Below are 18,320 nucleotides of genomic sequence, written 5' to 3'. Positions count from 1 at the left end.
CATCCTGTCAGGGGTCATTTGTGTCTGGTGAAGGAGGGATGGGAGTTACCTCTCAAACCCCCTAAACAGGACATAGTGGACTATGTACTTGGTCTCCGCTCCAGGATGGCTGAGTACATGAAAAAGGCTACCAAAAACCTTGAGGCTAGCCAGGAATTACAAAAAGCCTGGCATGACCACAACGCTGTCCTGACTGTTTACCAGCCAGGAAAGAAAGTGTGGCTGTTGTAGCCTGTGGCCCCAGCAGCCCTCCAGGACAAATGGAGTGGCCCCCATACGATAGTTGAACAGAAAGGGGAGGTCACCTACTTGGTAGACCTTGGAACCCCACAGGGTACTTCATGTCAACACACCTAAACCCTAGGTTGACAGGGCAGACATGGGCTTGCTCATGGCTACTGATGAAGGACAGGAGGAAGAGAGTGACCCACTCCCTGACCTGCTTTCTCAGAAGCCTGATGATGGGTTGGTTGATGGTGTAGCCTTGGCAGGCAGCCTCACTGCCCAGCAGCAAACTGACTGCAGAAAGCTTCTCAGTCAGTACAGACATATGTTTTCTCTGACTCCAAGTCAGACTACCTGGTGCACTCATGAAGTGGACACTGGGGACAGTCTGCCTGTGAAGAAAAAGATCTACAGGCAATCTGACCATGTCAGGGACTGTATAAGGGAGTTATTGAACCCTCAGATAGCCCTTGGGCTAGTCCAGTAGTCCAGGTACCTAAACCTCACACCAAAGATTGCAAGAGAGAGATGAGGTTTTGTGTGGATTACAGGGGTCTCAATGCAGTCACTAGGATTGATGCCCATCCCATCCCCAGGGCAGATGAGCTAATAGATACGTTTGCCTCAGCCAAGTTTCTAAGCAGATTTGACCTGACAGCTGGCTACTGGCAGATCAGACTAGCTGATGATGCAAAGCCAAAAACAGCACTTTCTACCCCTAGTGGGCACTATCAATTGGTGGTAATGCCCTTTTGTTTGAAGAATGCACCTACCACTTTCCAAAGGTTGGTGAATCAAGTCCTTACAGGCCTGGAAGACTATAGTGCAGCATATCTAGATGATATTGCTGTCTTTAGCTCCTTCTGGGAGGATCACCTGATCCACCTGAGGAATGTTTTGGAGGCAGTGCAAAAAGCAGGCCTAACTATCAAGGCTACTAAGTGCCAGATAGGGCAGAGTCAGGTTGTGTACCTGGGCCACCTTGTAGATGGAGGCTAGGCTCAATCATTGAGCCTTCTTAGGCCTGACTGGGTACTATAGAAGATTTGTCAAGGGGTATGGATCGATAGTGACACCCCTGAATGACTTAACCTCTAAGAAAATTCCCAAAAAGGTTCAGAGGACAGTTAGCTGTCAAAAGGCATTTGATGACCTAAAGCAGGCCATGTGCACTGCTCCCATTCTGCAAAGTCCTGGCAACTCCAAAAAGTTAATTGTCCAAACAGATGCATCTGAATTGGGGGTAGGGGCTGTACTGTCACAGTTGAATGATGAAGGTCAGGATCAACCAGTAGCTTTCATAAGCAGAAGGTTGACCCACAGAGAGAAACGTTGGTCAGCCATTGAGAGGGAGGCCTTTGCTGTGGTTTAGGCTCTGAAGAAGTTGAGGCCATACTTAGTTGGTACTCGCTTCATTGTTCAGACAGACCATAAGCCCCTCTTATGGCTAAAACAGATGAAGGGTGAAAATCCCAAACTGCTCAGGTGGTCCATTTCCCTACAGGGGATGGACTATACAGTGGAACATAGACCTGGGAGTAACAATGCCAATGCAAATGGACTCTCCAGATATTTCCACTTAGAACATGAAGACTCAACTGGTCAAGGTTAGTTGAATGTACCTGCGTTTGGGGGGGGGGGGTAGGAGAGTAGGATCGGCTTCACATGTTTACCCCCCCCCCCCCACCCCCCACACTTTTTGCTGGTGATTCACAGTTTTTCGACTTTAGTCTGGCTGGGACCCTGCTATTCAGGGCCCCAGCCTAGCTGCTTCCTCTCTAAATTGATTGCATGTGCTTTAGGTACATTTCAGATTGGATCTGGAGTGCCCTTATAAGTCCCTAGTATATGGTATACTATGTACCCAGGGCATAGGTACCCCAGAGGCCTACCAGGGGCTGAAGCATGTATTATGCCTCCCCTGGTAACCCACCCAAACTGACACCATAGGTCTGCTACTGCGGCCTGGGTAAGGTGGTGCATGCACCCTTTACTGAGATATAGGTTCACTATATCTCACCATATACTGCACATAAAAACCTATCAGTCACCCCTATGGCAGGCTTTATCAATCCAGAAGGCAGGGTGCTTGGTTATGAGTCAGAGGGTGCCCAGGCATGAGCTGAGCCCCTCTGCAGCCTTCGGAATCAATCCACCGGGGTTGTCAGTAGTGCAGCCTGACCATATACTCTTAAGTGCATTATAACCAAACGGTAAATGCTAACTTTGGACTGGCTGCACGGAAATATGTTGTGTTTGGTGTTGAACACCTTGGAATCATACTCCCACACCAGTAACTGGTGTGGGGGTTTGATCCCACCCTTCTAGAGGGAGAGACATGACAGTACTGGTCTACCCGGTAGAAACCTAATAGAGCCCTGGCATCACAAAATGAAAGCTGCAGGCACAGACACGGGTCTGACCTCCTGCTGCTGACCGAAACTTCGGCAGGGAGGGCCTGGACAAGAGGTTTCCTGTCACAGGGAGGTGTAACCACCTCCCAGACAGGTTTATGTGTATTGGCGCTGGGTGGGAGCACTCTCTGAGTGCTTTGAAGTCCTGCACTGGGGGCACATTTGGTGTCCCTGTGCATAGTCCAGCTCAGACCAGTTCAGGGGCTTCCAGCCCCTGCTCTGGTGCGAAACTGGACAAAGGAAATGGGTGTAGCCACCCCTCTTTCCAAACCCTCCCATAGGTGGGTCCCCAGAGCTAGTCCAACCCCTTCCTTAGGTATAAGTAAGGAACCTCTGTAACCAGAAGATTAGAGTACCCTGGACGAAACTCTGAAGCTGAATCCTCGACCTTCAACGCTCTGCTAAAGACCAGAGGACTGAAGAAATCTCCCTTGGGGTCAAGGAGTGACTCCCCTGCTTGGCAGGCACTAATGAAGCATTTTGCCAGTCTGCATTATCGAAGCTCCCGCCGGACTCCGAAGTATTTGTAACCCATGAAGAGGATTTCCAGACATCTCAGAGTCCGACCCGAGTCCCCAGCAAAGCTGAGACCCGCAGCCCTCGTGAGTAGCGTGGAACTGGAACTCCTGGTCACTGTGCATTTCTGCAAGTGCATTGACTTCTTGACGTCTCTTGAAGTCGTGCTTGAGCTTACTTGTAGCCCCACCTCGAGCACTGAATTCACCGAAGATTGTCGGCCTAGTCACCCCAAGTGACCCGTGGGCCACCAATTTGTGTTTCGTCTTGAGGTCCCTTCGCGAACCCTGGTCCGTTGACTGGCGGGTCCCTGAGGGGGTATCTTTGATTTTCCTTGGGCTTCTCTGGTTGCTTCAGACGTGCCCTGACTCCCAACCAAGTGGTGAGTCCCCCAGACCTTGCTGGTCTGAACCGAAGCATTTTCTCACTTTCTGCGTGGGTTGCTGTTGCCAAGGCTTGTTGTGTCCAATCTGGGCACCGACGCTGCAGCACTCGACATCCTTCGTGGGACAGCTCGAATCCAGCTCCTGGTCATCCTCAACGCCTCCTGGTCCTCGTGGCTGAAGAGTCAAGCTTCACCTCTTTCACCTGAAATCACCCGACTTCGGTGGGCATCTGCCTATTGCTTTCTTGGTCACTGGCTAGTGACTCAGACTCTGTCCCCTCTGCTTTCAGGTACATCTGATCTCCGATCCAGGCTTGGATCTCTTCGGACACTTCGCATCTTCACAGCAGCAGCACTTCTTAGCCAGCTTCCATTGAAATCGACGACACAACCCAACGCCATTTGACACCTATGCACCCGGCTTCCCTGGGTGAGGTAACACGAGTACTCTGGTGCTCCCGTGGGTGTTGGCCCTAGAACTTCCTAAGTCCCAAAGGGTTTGGGTCCTGACTCAATTCTAAGTGTCCCTAATCTTTAAAAATCCAACTGCGACTTTCCCCATAGAAGCTAACGGCAGCTCGCGCCTGTGTTCCCACATTGCACACGGCCCCCGTGGGTCCCCTGTGTCACTACTTTGGGTGGTTCCTTGGGGTCCCAGCGTTTCTACAGGCTCTAGGCCTCGTGTCTAGTTAAGTCGTGGTTCTTATACCACTATTTTAGTATCTGGTTTGGCTCGCCCCTAGGGCCTGACGTGTATTTGTGCTATTTTAGTGTGATATTTGAATTGCAACTTATGTGTTTTGACCTCTAGTCTCATAAAGAGACTAGGAGGGTGTGTTTAGTAATAAATACATATATTTTATATATATACTTGGTGTGGATGTCTTCCATTTAGGCACTCAAGAGTTTATAGACTGGTAAAACAAGCTGCTTTACATTCCTTCAAGACTTAGCCTGAAGTCAATAATAAGGGTTTGTTTGGACTGGTACAGGGTACCCACTATAACTAGTGGACCAGGAGGCGTCGAGGACGACCAGGAGCTGGATTCGAGCTGTTCCCCGAAGGATGTCGAGTGCTGCAGCGTCGGTGCCCGGATTGGACACAACAAGCCTTGGCAACAGCAACCCACGCAGAAAGTGAGGAAATTCTTTGGTTCAGACCAGCAAGGTCTGGGGGACTCACCACTTGGTTCGGAGTCAGGGCATGTCTGGAGCAACCAGGGAAGCCCAAGGAAAATCAAAGTTACCCCCTCAGGGACCCACCAGTCAACGGACCAGAGATCGCGAAGGGACCTCGAGACGAAACACACAATGGCGGCCCACAGGTCACTCGGGGCGACTAGCCCGACAATCTTCGGTGGATTCAGTGCTCGAGGTGGGGGCTACAAGTAAGCCCAAGCACGACTTCAACAGACATCAAGAAGTCAATGCACTTGCAGAAATGCACAGTGACCAGGAGTTCCGGTTCCACGCCACTCACGAGGGCTGCGGGTCTCAGCTTTGCTGGGGACTCGGGTCGGTCTCTGAGATGTCTGGAAATCCTCTTCCTGGGCTGCAAATACTTCGAAGGCCAGCAGGAGCTTCGATAATGCAGACTGGCAAAATGCTTTGTTGGTGCCTGCCAAGCAGGGAAGTCACTCCTTGACCCCAAGGGAGATTTCTTCAGTCCTCTGGTCTTTAGCAGAGTGTCGAAGGTCCAGGATTCAGCTTCAGAGTTTCGTCCAAGGTAATCTAATCTTCTGGTTAGAGAGGTTCCTTACTTATACCTAAGGAAGGGGTTGGACTAGCTCTAGGGACCCACCTATGGGAGGGTTTGGAAAGAGGGGTGGCTACACCCATTTCCTTTGTCCAGTTTCGCGCCAGAGAAGGGGCTGGAAGCCCCTGAACCGGTTTGAGCTGGACTATGCACAGGGCACCAAATGTGCCCCCAGTGCAGGACTTCAAAGCACTCAGAGAGTGCTCCCAACCAGTTCCAATACACATAAGCCTGTCTGGGCAGTGGTTACACCTCCCTGTGACAGGAAAACTATTGTCCGGGCCTCCCCTGCCGGAGTTTCGGTCAGCAGCAGGAGGTCAGACCCTTGTCTGTGGCTGCAGCATCCATTTTGTGATGCCAGGGCTCTATTAGGTTTCTACCGGGTAGACCAGTACTGTCATGTCTCTCCCTCTAGAAGGGTGGGATCATACTCCCACACCAGTTACTGGTGTGGGAGTATGATTCTAAGGTGTTTGACACCAAACACTACATGTTTCCGTGCAGCCAGTTCAAAGGTAGCATTTACCGTATGGTTATAATGCACTTAAGAGTATATGGTCAGGCTGCACTACTGACAACCCTGGTGGATTGATTCCGAAGGCTGCAGAGGGGCTCATCTCATGTCTGGGCGCCCTCTCACATGTAACTAAGCACCCTGCCTTCGGGATTGATAAGGCCTGCCATAGGCTTCTATGTGCAGTACATGGTGAGATATAGTGAACCTATATCTCAGTAAGGGGTGCATGCACCACCTTACCCAGACTGCAGTAGCAGACCTATGGTGTCATTTTGGGTGGCTTTCCAGGGGTGGCATAATACATGCTTCAGCCCCTGGTAGGCCTCTGGGGTACCTATGCCCTGGGTACATAGTATACCATATACTAGGGACTTATAAGGGCACTCCAGGTCCAATCTGAAATGTACCTAAAGTACATGCAATCAATTTAGAGAGGAAGCAGCTAGGCTGGGGCCCTGAATAGCAAGGTACCAGCCAGACTAAAGTCGAAAAACAGTGAAACACCAGCAAAAAGTGGGGGTAAACATGTGAAGCAGATCCTACTCTCCTACACAAGGTAACTGGGAAACATGTTGAACCAGATCATCAATAAACCTGAAAACTGTCTAGCCCAGGGGGCTCATAGGCCATGGCACAAAATTGGTTAAATACCTTTTTAGACTCTGTCAATATAGTCAAAGTTACTTTTTTGAGGCATCATCCTGATAGGACCTCAGGTTTCCTTCAGCAGCTTTGGGAACTAGTCTGAAGTCTTTCTTCCGGGCACAAACACGCCTATTAGAAGACCACCACCGGACACACAGCTTGTTTATTCATACTTAGAGCAAGAGACTTGGGATGAGGACCAAAAAAGGGTAGATATGCGGCATGGTTTTCTTTACGATTTGATAGCCCATTTTAACACCCCTGTGGGTGGATGAAGATCTGGCAGCCATTTAAAGGATCAAAACTCTATCTTAATGGTTCTGGCACTTGTCTCGAGATCTGGACATTCACAACCCAATCATAAATCCAATCATCAGGCATGAGCTTTATTCAGTGAGCACCATGAACCGCTTGACCTAGCAGAGCAGTCATAACCCCTTTGCTAAGCATCCTGCTCAATGGCTTACAACTGCAGATGAGACAATTTTTCACTGGATCTTTCACAAAGCTCTTTGGAAAATGCCAGAGGTTGAAAAGTTTTTCGCTTTGCCGCATCCATCTTGAAATAGTGACTTTGGCAACAATTTCTATTTGTTGTGCCATTATATAGCTTTCACAAACCAGTTAGCGTTAACTGAAAAAAGAAATGGGCCAAAAATCACACACATGATATACACAAGCAAGACATTCAGAAAAGGTAACCTTGAGGGTGTAGTTTTATTAACTTGTACGTAATATTATGCACTAGTTGCGTAATATTACATAGCAGTAAATTCTATGATAGGAGGTCAGCAGTTTGAAGAGTGGTTTACCTTGTAAGTCTGTGGTCACCCACAAACACATCTCGTTGTGAGCATTCACAACCCCCTTTCTGATGCTTTCCCACCCTGGAAATGGCTGTATATTTACACCAGTTAAGGCCTAGAGTAAATTCATTTTTAAGATAGGTAGGAAAAGAGAACAGCTGCTCAGTGATAAGGGCTTAAGGGAATTAAGTTCTCCATCAGGAAAAATTATTTCCTCATTGAGGAAAAAAGTAAGCATAAAAAGAGTGCTATTAACAGTGGTGGTACCTCTTCTGAAATTGAAATGTATTGTGCATACAATTTTGCAATGATAAAATGAGTATGCCAGTAAAGCACAAGACTCTTTCAGGAAAGATCCTGGAAACCTGCACCTCACACAGCTTCTCAAGCATACTCTTGGAATGTTTGGTAAATATCAATAAAAGGAAAAAGTATGTTCAAGAGGGAAAGGAAATGTCTGCACATCATTTTAGGAGTTTTTTTGTGAATTGGGACCTTCAGAATACAAAAGCATATAGAAAAGATAACTTTGCAGCAACAAATTCTCCATGAATTGCCAGTCTGGCTGAGCTTGATTGGAGTGAAAATCATCATGCTATGTATGAAAAACAGGCGAAGGTAAACAGCAAACTTCTCAAACTTCGCAAAGGACAAAAATCAGTAACTTTGCAAATAGAACAAAAAGTACTTTTTACACCCTACTTTAAACCTCCACTCTATTACTTTAGACACAAGCACAAAGAATCCTGTTATGGTCAGGAATGGTGACTGACAAACCTCATTCCAAGACAGAGCCTGAGAATGTATTTGAAGTGTTTAAGCACATTGATAATAAAATACTTTTTCACTCTAATTCTTACCAATGGACTGAAAATACAACTCAGATACCACATTATTGAATTTACTCTCATTTTTAAACACATTGACAATGAAAATATCTCCATTTCAAACCTTACAAGTTCAGTTCCACTGTTTTTCTGAGACCTAGATCAAGGACGGTTGGATCCATTAAGCAGTTTCTAGCTAACCACTGATAATGTAAATTAGTTCCATTTAGATTCATTGCATATGCATTTATTTAATGTGGGTATCCTGAAAGTCTGGCATTGCTTAGGTCCTCCAGGACCTACAGTGACCACCCCTGGTGTTGAGAAAACCAACTATGGCTGATATAAAATGAGGTCCTAGGGGGTTATGTATAACAAGTGTCAGTGCTCATCTGTACCTGCCATTGTTGGGGTCACTGTAGGCTTTCTCAATGTCCTCCATCGACGGAAGGTCTTTCCATTCTCCTGTTTCCTCCAATATCTGCCAGCGGTATGGCAGATAGAAGTGCACCTGGGCACAGTTGTCTGGGTGAAGAAAAGAAAGGAATCATTAGAAGATGGGAATAAATGTATATTGCTGGATCAACGGGAATAGGAACTATGGGCAACAGACGCAATGTTGCGGCTTGCAGCCGCAGTGGGCTGCTTTCCACCTTGTGATTTCACCAATTATGTTGAAGTTAAAGAATGAATTTTGCAATGCTGAGAATAATTGTATGATCCTAGAAGAGAAGCACTGACGCCTTTGAAATACCGGTGCTAGTTGGATACCCACTTATTACTAGCACAGAATTGTAGTTATCTTTGCAATGCACCTTACATGATTCTAATATTTTACTTACTATAGTTCTTCAGATCCCATGTTAGAATCACACACAAATAGCAAATGGATTCACAAAGTGAAGAAAAGTGAGGAATGTCGCAGTGGCCCCATCACACATTTGGAAGCCCCAGTAGGAACCATGCAGATCAACAGACTCTCTGAGTTTGTGTTTTCTTGATTCTGTGCCTAACAGCAGGAGTCTCATGATTTCTGAGTTTGAGGAGTCCTGCTCATGATCTGAGGACTCTTCATGAGTTTCTCACTATTGCTATGACTGACACGCTATCCTGGTAAAATCTTGAGAAAACAGCTGAAGACGATTAAAGAGAGAGCACAAACCACATGATATTTTTTTTTGCAAAAATCAGGGACACTCTGCAGAAAAACATAGAAAGGGTACCATTTATGACGAGGCCATACCAACTGCTGCTTTAAACTTTTGTAATAATCGCACTGTTTTTTTTTTGTTTGATGAAAAAAATTACATAATATTTACAAAAAACCTTTGAGTTTTGAAAATGTGCTTCATGATTTCCTTACAAATGGTTGAAGGCGCTTGTTGGTGTGACCATTCAGTCTCTCCTAGACCAAGTAAAAGAAAACTGACTTGTCTGTACTACTGCTGTAACTCCAGCAATGCCATGGCTAGCCACACAGGATGAAGAGAAAGGGGAATCAACGAGTCCAAAAGTAAGCCCGATTAAATGCTCACAGTGCCCAACATCAAAACCAGAGTTCTAGCCCTGGACTTCCTGCATGGCCAAGTTGTATGAACCTCAGCAAATCTCTTCATCATCAAGGTGCATCGGTTTCTTTAGCTGTCAGACTTAGAGCATGAATGTAGAAAAATTTACCTTAACTCAATTAAATCTTTTAGTAGACTCTTCATAACTTAGAACATTAAGTGGTCAGGATGCTCCTGAAACACACCCAACCTAAAGCTCCACCCTTATTCAATGAACGGCACGATACAAAACGTGTGTTCAGTGATCACTATAAGATACAAGTGTAATGAAAATCCAGATTGTACCTTAAAACAGGTGCAACTCTACAGGAAAACAGTGTGCAGGCGATAAAAAATGATCGCCTCTTTTGCACCCGTTTTCGGACGAAAAGCATAGATAATTTTATCGCCTTATCAGCAAGGTCACGCTATCTCGTGAAACCTTGCCTCAGGATTCGATGGGCCCGCTGAAGGGGTGACTTATATATATTAAAAAGGGAGGTCTGGATTATTTCATTAGTTTAAATGTCAATGTCTAATTATCAGTTTAAAAGTCTTCTACCAGTCTGCAGCGGTAGACTTGGAGATATGTTTTACTTTGTCACACTCAGGGTGGCGCAATAAGGGCTGCAGTTGCTGAGGGACACTTTAAATTACTTCCCTGGGTACCACTGGTAGGGAGCGATAAGTAATTTGACTTATGCCGACTGGGTATAAGTCAATCAAACATACACTTTTAGGAGTCAGTGCATCTTTGATGAAGGCAGAAAATAGATACAGCTTGGCTGACCGAAGATCTCTGTTCTTACCATATTTCAGTGGTTATTCTGGAGGTGAAATACATGGGTTGGGTTCCCTAACTGTATAGGGGGTCAGCTGTTTGAACCTTAGCCTGATGGACACAGTGTACCAGTTTTGATCAGAGAAGATAGGTCAACACGTTCAAGTCACTGCTGGAGCTAAAGCTGACATGTGAGGAAACCAAATTACCGTATTTGTTGCATGGTCCGGAAAAGTAATAAGGTGAGTAAGACACCTAGGACAACTACGATGAAAAAATAATGTCTTAATTGGCTACTTCTGGCTCAAGCTGTATGCCTTTAAAATGTGTACATTTTTTGGCTTTTAAACTGTAGGGCAAGTACAGAGAAAGCTTTCGGATTGCAGTATTCCTCTGCACTTACAAGATAATGTTAATAAGTGCTGCTGCTCGAGGACTGACAGGAGCATTTAAATCAATAAAACTTGGTCTCTAAATAATCATATTGCCTCCAATTGGGGTATCCACATTATATGTTCTAAAGTACAGGGTTATAGGGTCCATTCTGTCGCAGGTATGGTCGGATAATTTTCTGATCCATTTTGATATTAGCCTCTTTGATTCAAAGCCGCCAGTTGGTGTTGCTAAACCACCAGAAGCAATGAGACTGCCTTGGGCTAGGTTAGATGGTGATGCTCTAAATAATCAGTTAGAAGACCTGCCCCAGGTTAACTGATGACATGACCACAGATGTCATGGTGGAGACCATTAGTCTGTGGACGGCAGCAGCTTGGATATATTGCTGCCTGTGCACCTAGTTCACAAACGCAATCAACCAACTGCACCTCGGTGTAGTGAGGTGTTACAAAGAGCCAACTTTGATTGCAAACACTGAAACAGCTATGACATACTTATGCTCCACAGGCCAAGGCCCAACAGTGCTCTGCGGTCTTACAGAAAGTGCATTACAACTGCTATAGCTAATTTCTACACTAAAGATCTTCACCGTCACTCGATCATTCGCAAACCCGACCTATGTGTCCCCCTCCACGGCACATCCCCAAGCGCTTTGCAACAACTTTGCTCTCTATTTTAAGAACAAGACCAGTACCATTCTAAACAGTTTTTTGCAATCTGCGACTGGTTCTGTTTTGACCGGTATCCAGGGCACTGGTCATCAGGCCTTGGCCTTCACTGAAATTAAATCACTTTCACTGGGGGGCTTTGGTCAAATCTCAGGTGTGAACTTACAGGAGCTGCCATGTACTATCACGCTGCTTTTGTTGCCAGCTCAAATTTGGGAGAAACATGTGAATGCAAGTCTCTCAATTTATCTTGAGAGTAATAATCCATTTGACTCTGTCCCGCCCCCTGTGAATAGGTTGGCTTCCACCTGTTTCTCACTCCTCCAAATGTTCTGTAAGATATTGCCGCTCCTTCCTGCTGAACACTAACCGTTGATTGTTAAAGCTACCATCTTAAGTCGGTTAGAGTATGGGAATTCTCTATTCCTAGATTCTCTCACCTATCTGATCAAGCGCCTCTCATGTATTCAAACTGCGGCTATGTGCCTGGCTTTCTTCACTTCCCTGACCCTCTTCGGCTGCTCTAAAAAAACTGAATTGGCTTCCTGTTCGTAAAAGGATTTTTTTCCAGTCTCGATGTATTGTCCAAAGGGCCTTCTATCAGGTGGGCTCTGGCTTAATTGTTATTGACTTAGCCGCTATCTGTATCTCTCTGATGTTAACCTTTTGTTGCAGTCGAAATTTAGACTCTCTCTGGTGGGTGGCAGAGCCTTTTCGGTACAGGCTTCCCACCTCTGGAATAGCATGCCTATTTCTCTTTGGCGGACTCCTGACCGTAGTCAATTTAAGAAGTTGCACAAAACTTGGTTGTTCAATCTGTATCTGAGTAGTAAATGAGGGAATTGGGCCATAAACTCTGCATGAGGACACCTTTTTAGGTAACCATGAACTCTAGAAATTTTATAATAATAATGTATTCTCCCAGAAGCCTTCCTGAAACCATTGATTACTGGTTTAAGCCTTGGTTACTGTGGAACAAAAACAGCCCATCAGCTTCCTTCACCTGCTGAAATAATATTTTAATTTAAGACTCACTGAGGTTCTTGCAGAACTTCCAGATGTGAAAGAGGCAGATCTCCTTGGGATGACCAGGGTTGTGTGAAGCCGAGGGCGTCACAGGAAGCTGCTGCTGTGAATCTGCGGCAAAGAAGAGCACAAAGCTAAGACAATCTGATCATGGAAAATGTGTAAACCACATATATATATGATACTATATCCCCACCCATATGTACTCACTGTATTGGAAATCATGAAGGAATTCCGTAACCATACCGAAATACAAGACTAGGAGAATTGCACAAAAGCTTGGTATATTTTAATTAAAATACAGAATGCTTTGTGTCCTGTTCTCCTATCCAAAACATTTCAAATACTTTAATTCAAAAAACTTCTGCCACACCATTATGAAACATACCCAACTTCTTACCCTACATGAAAACATTTCTCGCATCTTAACTATTTACCCTCTACCCGCTCCCATGGTACATGGTATTCTGCATCCTATGTACCTCACTGTAGGATGACACTGTACTCCCATGCCTCTGCATTCAGAGAGGAAGACATAAGGGGAGTGCGAGGTACATAAAGATGCAGCTGTTTGCCTTCACACATTTAGAATGAGCTATCATTTCGAACACATAAAATTTAAGGTATCCTGTACTTTTAAGTGGAAACCCACCACCGGACCTAGCTGAGGAACTGTATGTGGCAAGAACAGCCTTCTAGCAGATATGGTAAAGTCCAAACCAGTAAATGAATTGAATGGGGGTGAAGAGCCACACAGAGAGAGAAGGGTACATAAGCAGCAGAAGGCGACAATGTCAAGTTTGTGTGTTAGGAGTAGGTCTAGAAATGGGTAGAATGGATGGACTCTGTGGCCTTTATTCACTTTGTGGCATATCAGCAAGGGCCGGCGACAATTATCGCTAAGCGCACTTAGCGCTAGGATAATTATCGCCGGCTATCGTGGAATTTTATCGCTGAGATAGCGTGCTATCAGCAACGCTTATCTCAAAAGCAATAAAATTCCTCGCACTAACAGCCAAAGTGAGATTATCGCTGAAAATACAGCGATAATCTCACACATTTTTGCGTTAGCTTGCTGATCAGGCAGGGCATACTTAGCCATTATATCCACCTTACATTGGATATAATGGCTAAGTCATGGTGAAAGCAGGCGTACGGAAAGTGCGTTAACTGTGGTTAACGCTACTTTTCTTATCGCTATGCCTGTTAGCGATTCCCTTGATAATTGGAGAAATGTCGGTTAGCGACATTTCTCCAGTTATTTTGGGACGGAACGCTCACTTTGAATCTCATTAGAGATGCAAAGGTGGGCGTTATGGGAAAGGGAGCTAAAGCAAGGAATCATGCGTTAGCGTGACCTTGATGATTAAGCAATAAAATTATCGCTGGCTTTCGTCCGAAAACGGACGCTAAAGCGGTGATAATTTGTCAGCGCCAGCTTGCTGATATGCCCCTTTATGTTTTAGCGTTTGGTGCACTCCCACTAATAAGGACCCACTACATCAGTTTACACTTGCATCAGAAGCACCCCATCAAAATTGCCACTACTGACAAAAAAAATCACGGCATCGAATGAGGCGTGTATAAAGGTAAAGGTTAGGGTAGGATATGGCCAGGGTCAGCATAAGTATAGAGAAACACATTTCGTAGGGTACTTTTTACAGAAAGTACAATTTAAGGTTATGGTGTGGGTTAAGAATTAGGTTTAGGTTTGAAGTAGGGGGAAGAGTTGGTTTTAGGCTTAGGCTTTAAAATAGAGGTTAGTTTTTTTCAGAGGTTTATCGTGAAAATTAGGGCACTGGTTAATGTTAGGCTTTGTGCTAGATTTAAGGCAAGGGCACAGTTATATTTTAGGATTTAAGCTTAAGCTTAGAATTAGGATAAGGGCTAGTTTTAGGACGAAGATAAGGTTTATTTTTAGATCTAGAGTTAGGGTCCAATTTAAGAATAAAGTAAGGTGATGTTTTATGGCTTAGGATTAGTACACTTCCCTTTGTACTTTCCTTATTTGATGCAGTGGTGCTCACAGCATGGCATTTTCTAATCTATACAGTTGTAATATAATGGCATCTATACAGTTGTAACTCAATGTAGTGTATACTTTGTAGTATCAACTCTCTAAATGTTTATGTCTTTAGGACTGGCCTTTGACAGAGCTTTGGATTTCTCACCAGACTATTCTTTTCCAAAAAAATCACAAGTAATACACACACATCGAGGGGCCTTTGGCCTGCAGGATTCATACACTGGTCTGTTGAACTTGAATTATTTACGTTTTGCTTCCACCAATCACAGCATACAGCATGTGGCAATGAATCAGCCCAGTTTACCCACCAGTTCCTTTCACGTTAAGTGCCTCCACAAAGCTTCTGCATGCTATTGACATCTGCTTATAATAGTTCCTTTCTATTCCGCGACAAAGCTCTTTCAGAGTGTGCTTTTTTTAATTTTGTGTTTGTATATTATGTTTAAAAAACGCTCATTTGTTTTGCTTGCACTTCAGGAGCCCGATCAGTGATGGTTTATTTCCAGTTTCCTTTTTAAAGTTGCTTTTATGAAGAGTTTATGTGACATTACAACTACCCGCAATTTGAGGGCTTCGTGTGTTGGTTGATTTCTTCAATAATGATACAATGCCTGGCACAACCGAAAGTCATATACATTTTTTTTTTTTAACTTTACAAGCAAAATAACCAAATCAGTATAAGCTTTTAAAGTGAAAAGTTTTTTATTGCAAAAATAGGGAGGGTCACGTTTAAGTGGTGGCCTGTTTTCTTTTCTTTTTCTTTTTGTGCTGTTTCCTCGCTCTCAAAATGCTTGCTATACAGTACTTTGCAAAGAGGGTTAACATGTTTGTAAGTTGTATTTGTACAGTGCAAACCTAAAAGGAATGTAGAGAAAATGTCTCCATTAAACGTCTTTACTGTGACACCAGACATGCAAGCATATGAAAACACATGCATTGGCAAAGTCAATCAGTGTGGCCTTCCATGTCGCTACACTACCTCAAGTAATTACTAGATGTCTTCTCTCCTTCGACCAACTGACTATGGACCATGGCCTTCCACTGGGGCAATTTCTGCTACATAGGCAGCTTACCAACATATGTTGCACCCTGCGGAACACCACATTGGCGGAACTCGCAACACATCCAGTATTGCAATCCATACTCACTGTGGGTGACCACCGTCACCTCATCACCTAGCAAGACAGTTCACGACCTGACAATGAGCCCTCTTGACACGCTTCGGCAGAAGTGGGAAGACGTTTACGGACAAGTACTTCACGATAAGGAATGGACACAGGCATTGGAATTCCCCCAACAGGTATCCCGTAACTCCTGCTTTAAGAATATAAAACATTTTTATACTACACAGAGCATACCTCACCCCAGCTCAATTATACCGATATTTTTCTGAGGCACAGGCAGGCTGCCCACGGTGCCAGGCCCCAGATGCAGAGCTCACTCACATGCTCTGGTCCTGTCCCTCCATACATCATTACTGGAAGTCGGTATATGACACCCTAAGGGAGGTCACAGAATTACCTGATATATACGCCTGGGAGGCATGCTCTTTAGGCATCTTCAAATGCCGCAAGCTGCATACGGCATGAATCTGCTTTGCACCCTGGTGCTCCTCCTTGTGGAACCGCGCTCACCCTACAGTGGCACTCCCCAACAGTCCCACTGGTGACGGCCTGGCACGGGCGGTATGCAAGTGGGCGGCAGCCAAGGAGGACACGCTCCGCTATGAGGAAGTCCGCAACCTGCGCAAATGGTCTATTTCCTCCCAATAGGCCACCCTCCTCTCGCAGTTCCTGCAAAGTGTGGGAAACGATGACCTCCTCCTGTGCTGCCCCTGTGGCCTATCGTGACAGCAAAGTGGAACTCTGCACTTCACCTCACTCGTTGCTTCCACCCCACAATACCTCCACAGCACAGCACCATCGTATACACATTTCTTTTGTATACGGACACGACCCGCAGCTCCCCTACCCTTGCTTTTTTTCACCTTACCCATGCCCCAGTCACGGATTAGCCCATAGCTTGTACCACCAAAGCAGTACACTTCCATCCTTTATATAGATTCAAATATCAAATTTGCAAGCACACCACTATTTCAAATGTACTCATTCACATGTTTTTCAGTTAATGCGTATTGTTTATGATGTTCACTGATATGTTTCATCATTCTGGCAAACTTTGTCAAGTGCAACTGTTGTCATTCATGTAAAAGTCTATAAATATACTTTTCACAAAAAAAGTAATTACTAGCTGGCAAATTGCGATTGCATTTAAGGAATCGCGTTTTGCGATTCCTTAAATGCAATGCAAGAACCACTTTGAAGTAGCGATTTCGCAACTAGGGGGCGCAAATTACCATGAAGTTGAACTTTATGGTAATTTGCAAAAACTTTGAAAAATGCACTAAAGTGCATTTTTCAAATTTGTAGGTTACACACACACATGTCCTTGGGACATGCGTGTGCACAACATTTGTGCACAGCTCAATTTCAGGGGTGCAACAGGGTGTCCTTTTGACACCCTTGCACCCTTAAAATTGCATGAGCAATTTGCGAGTATCAATTGGTACTCGCAAATTGCGCTTGCAATTTCCCATTTCATTCCTATGGGCCTATAGGCCTATATGCCCATAGGAATGAATAGGAAGCTATTCCTTATTTGCGACTCGCTATTTGCGAGTCGCAAATAAGGAATGTGTAGGAATCGCTATTATTATAGCGATTCCTACATGCATAGGATTTTGCAAGTCCTTAATTGCGAATCCTTAAAATTCACAATTAAGGACTCGCAAAATCCTAGCATGATGCATGTGCCTGTAGATGTCCTACTCGAGTCAGAGAAGTCTTTAACAAGACTGAAGTCCTTCAAAAACTCTATTAGATGCCCTTCTCTAGTCAGTAACAACTGCTTAACAAGTATGTCACACAGCTGCAATAACTGCAATAACTCACATTGTTAGTAAATATCTCTCTCGAGTAAGATGCAAGTGCTTCAAATGTCCTTCATATAAGTTGATGGTGTCTGGTTTCAACATAACAATGTAAACATCCACTTTTGCTACTCTAATAGCTTGATTTCAATGGGATGAGTAAATATGCCATGGCTGGGATATGCTGATGACTCAATAAAACAACTTTCAATAATTGTATTGATTATTATGGAACACTTGTGAAGACAATCTAGTATATAGAGGTACTAGCAGTCACTGGTTAAGTCAAGTGCCTTCAACCATATTGTTGGGAAACTGTGTTTGTGAGTGACACTATATTAATGCCTCAGCAAAATATCTACTGCTTATGCTATGGGCGGTGGTAGGAAGAAGTAAACTGCAAGCCAAACGATAAAGATACTTGGTGAAGGGTCATTTTATATACAATATTCTTTCATAAAACAGTAGTCCCACTTGTTGTTGCTAGAGGGCCTGCTCAAGTCATCTGCAGCTGCAAATGACAAACACCAAACTGAGGGGGTGTGGCTTTAATATATACATTTGCATACAAAATGTACTGTTTTACCAATTGTGCTTGTTTTCCTTGGCTGTTTTCTAAAGCTGGTCAAAATAATGAGTAAAAGTTACAGATTTTGATACACTCCTTTATCAAAGTAAGTGAATACAACCTACTATATAAAGGAACTTTTACTCAGTAGTAAATTCATTTGGCTTAAATAACTTATTTAGACTGTTTTTTTAGGGTGGCGCTATACTATTATTAAAGTAGTGAGTGCACTAAAAGGCTTTAGAAAAGCTGCAGTACCACAAGAAGTAAAAGAGATCTCCCTTAAGT

General features: G+C 44.4%; 1 protein-coding gene across 1 annotated transcript in view; it reads right to left on the bottom strand.

Annotated features, from left to right (window-relative positions):
* LOC146854284 (protein mono-ADP-ribosyltransferase PARP12-like) overlaps nt 1–18,320 on the bottom strand; it is a 245,160-nt gene that overhangs the window by 78,042 nt on the left and 148,798 nt on the right. Inside the window, exons 7-8 of the mRNA XM_085652065.1 lie at nt 12,519–12,620; nt 8,490–8,616 (exon numbers count right to left, since the gene is read on the bottom strand). Coding sequence (XP_085508191.1) covers nt 8,490–8,616; nt 12,519–12,620 — 229 coding nt within the window. The remainder of the gene's footprint in view (nt 1–8,489; nt 8,617–12,518; nt 12,621–18,320) is intronic.

This window comes from Triturus cristatus, chromosome 4_1, assembly GCF_964204655.1.
Source record: "Triturus cristatus chromosome 4_1, aTriCri1.1, whole genome shotgun sequence".
In the NCBI taxonomy this organism is placed as follows: domain Eukaryota; kingdom Metazoa; phylum Chordata; class Amphibia; order Caudata; family Salamandridae; genus Triturus; species Triturus cristatus.
The sequence above is the reverse complement of the archived record's forward strand: the minus strand, read 5'-3'. Positions and strand labels throughout refer to the sequence as shown.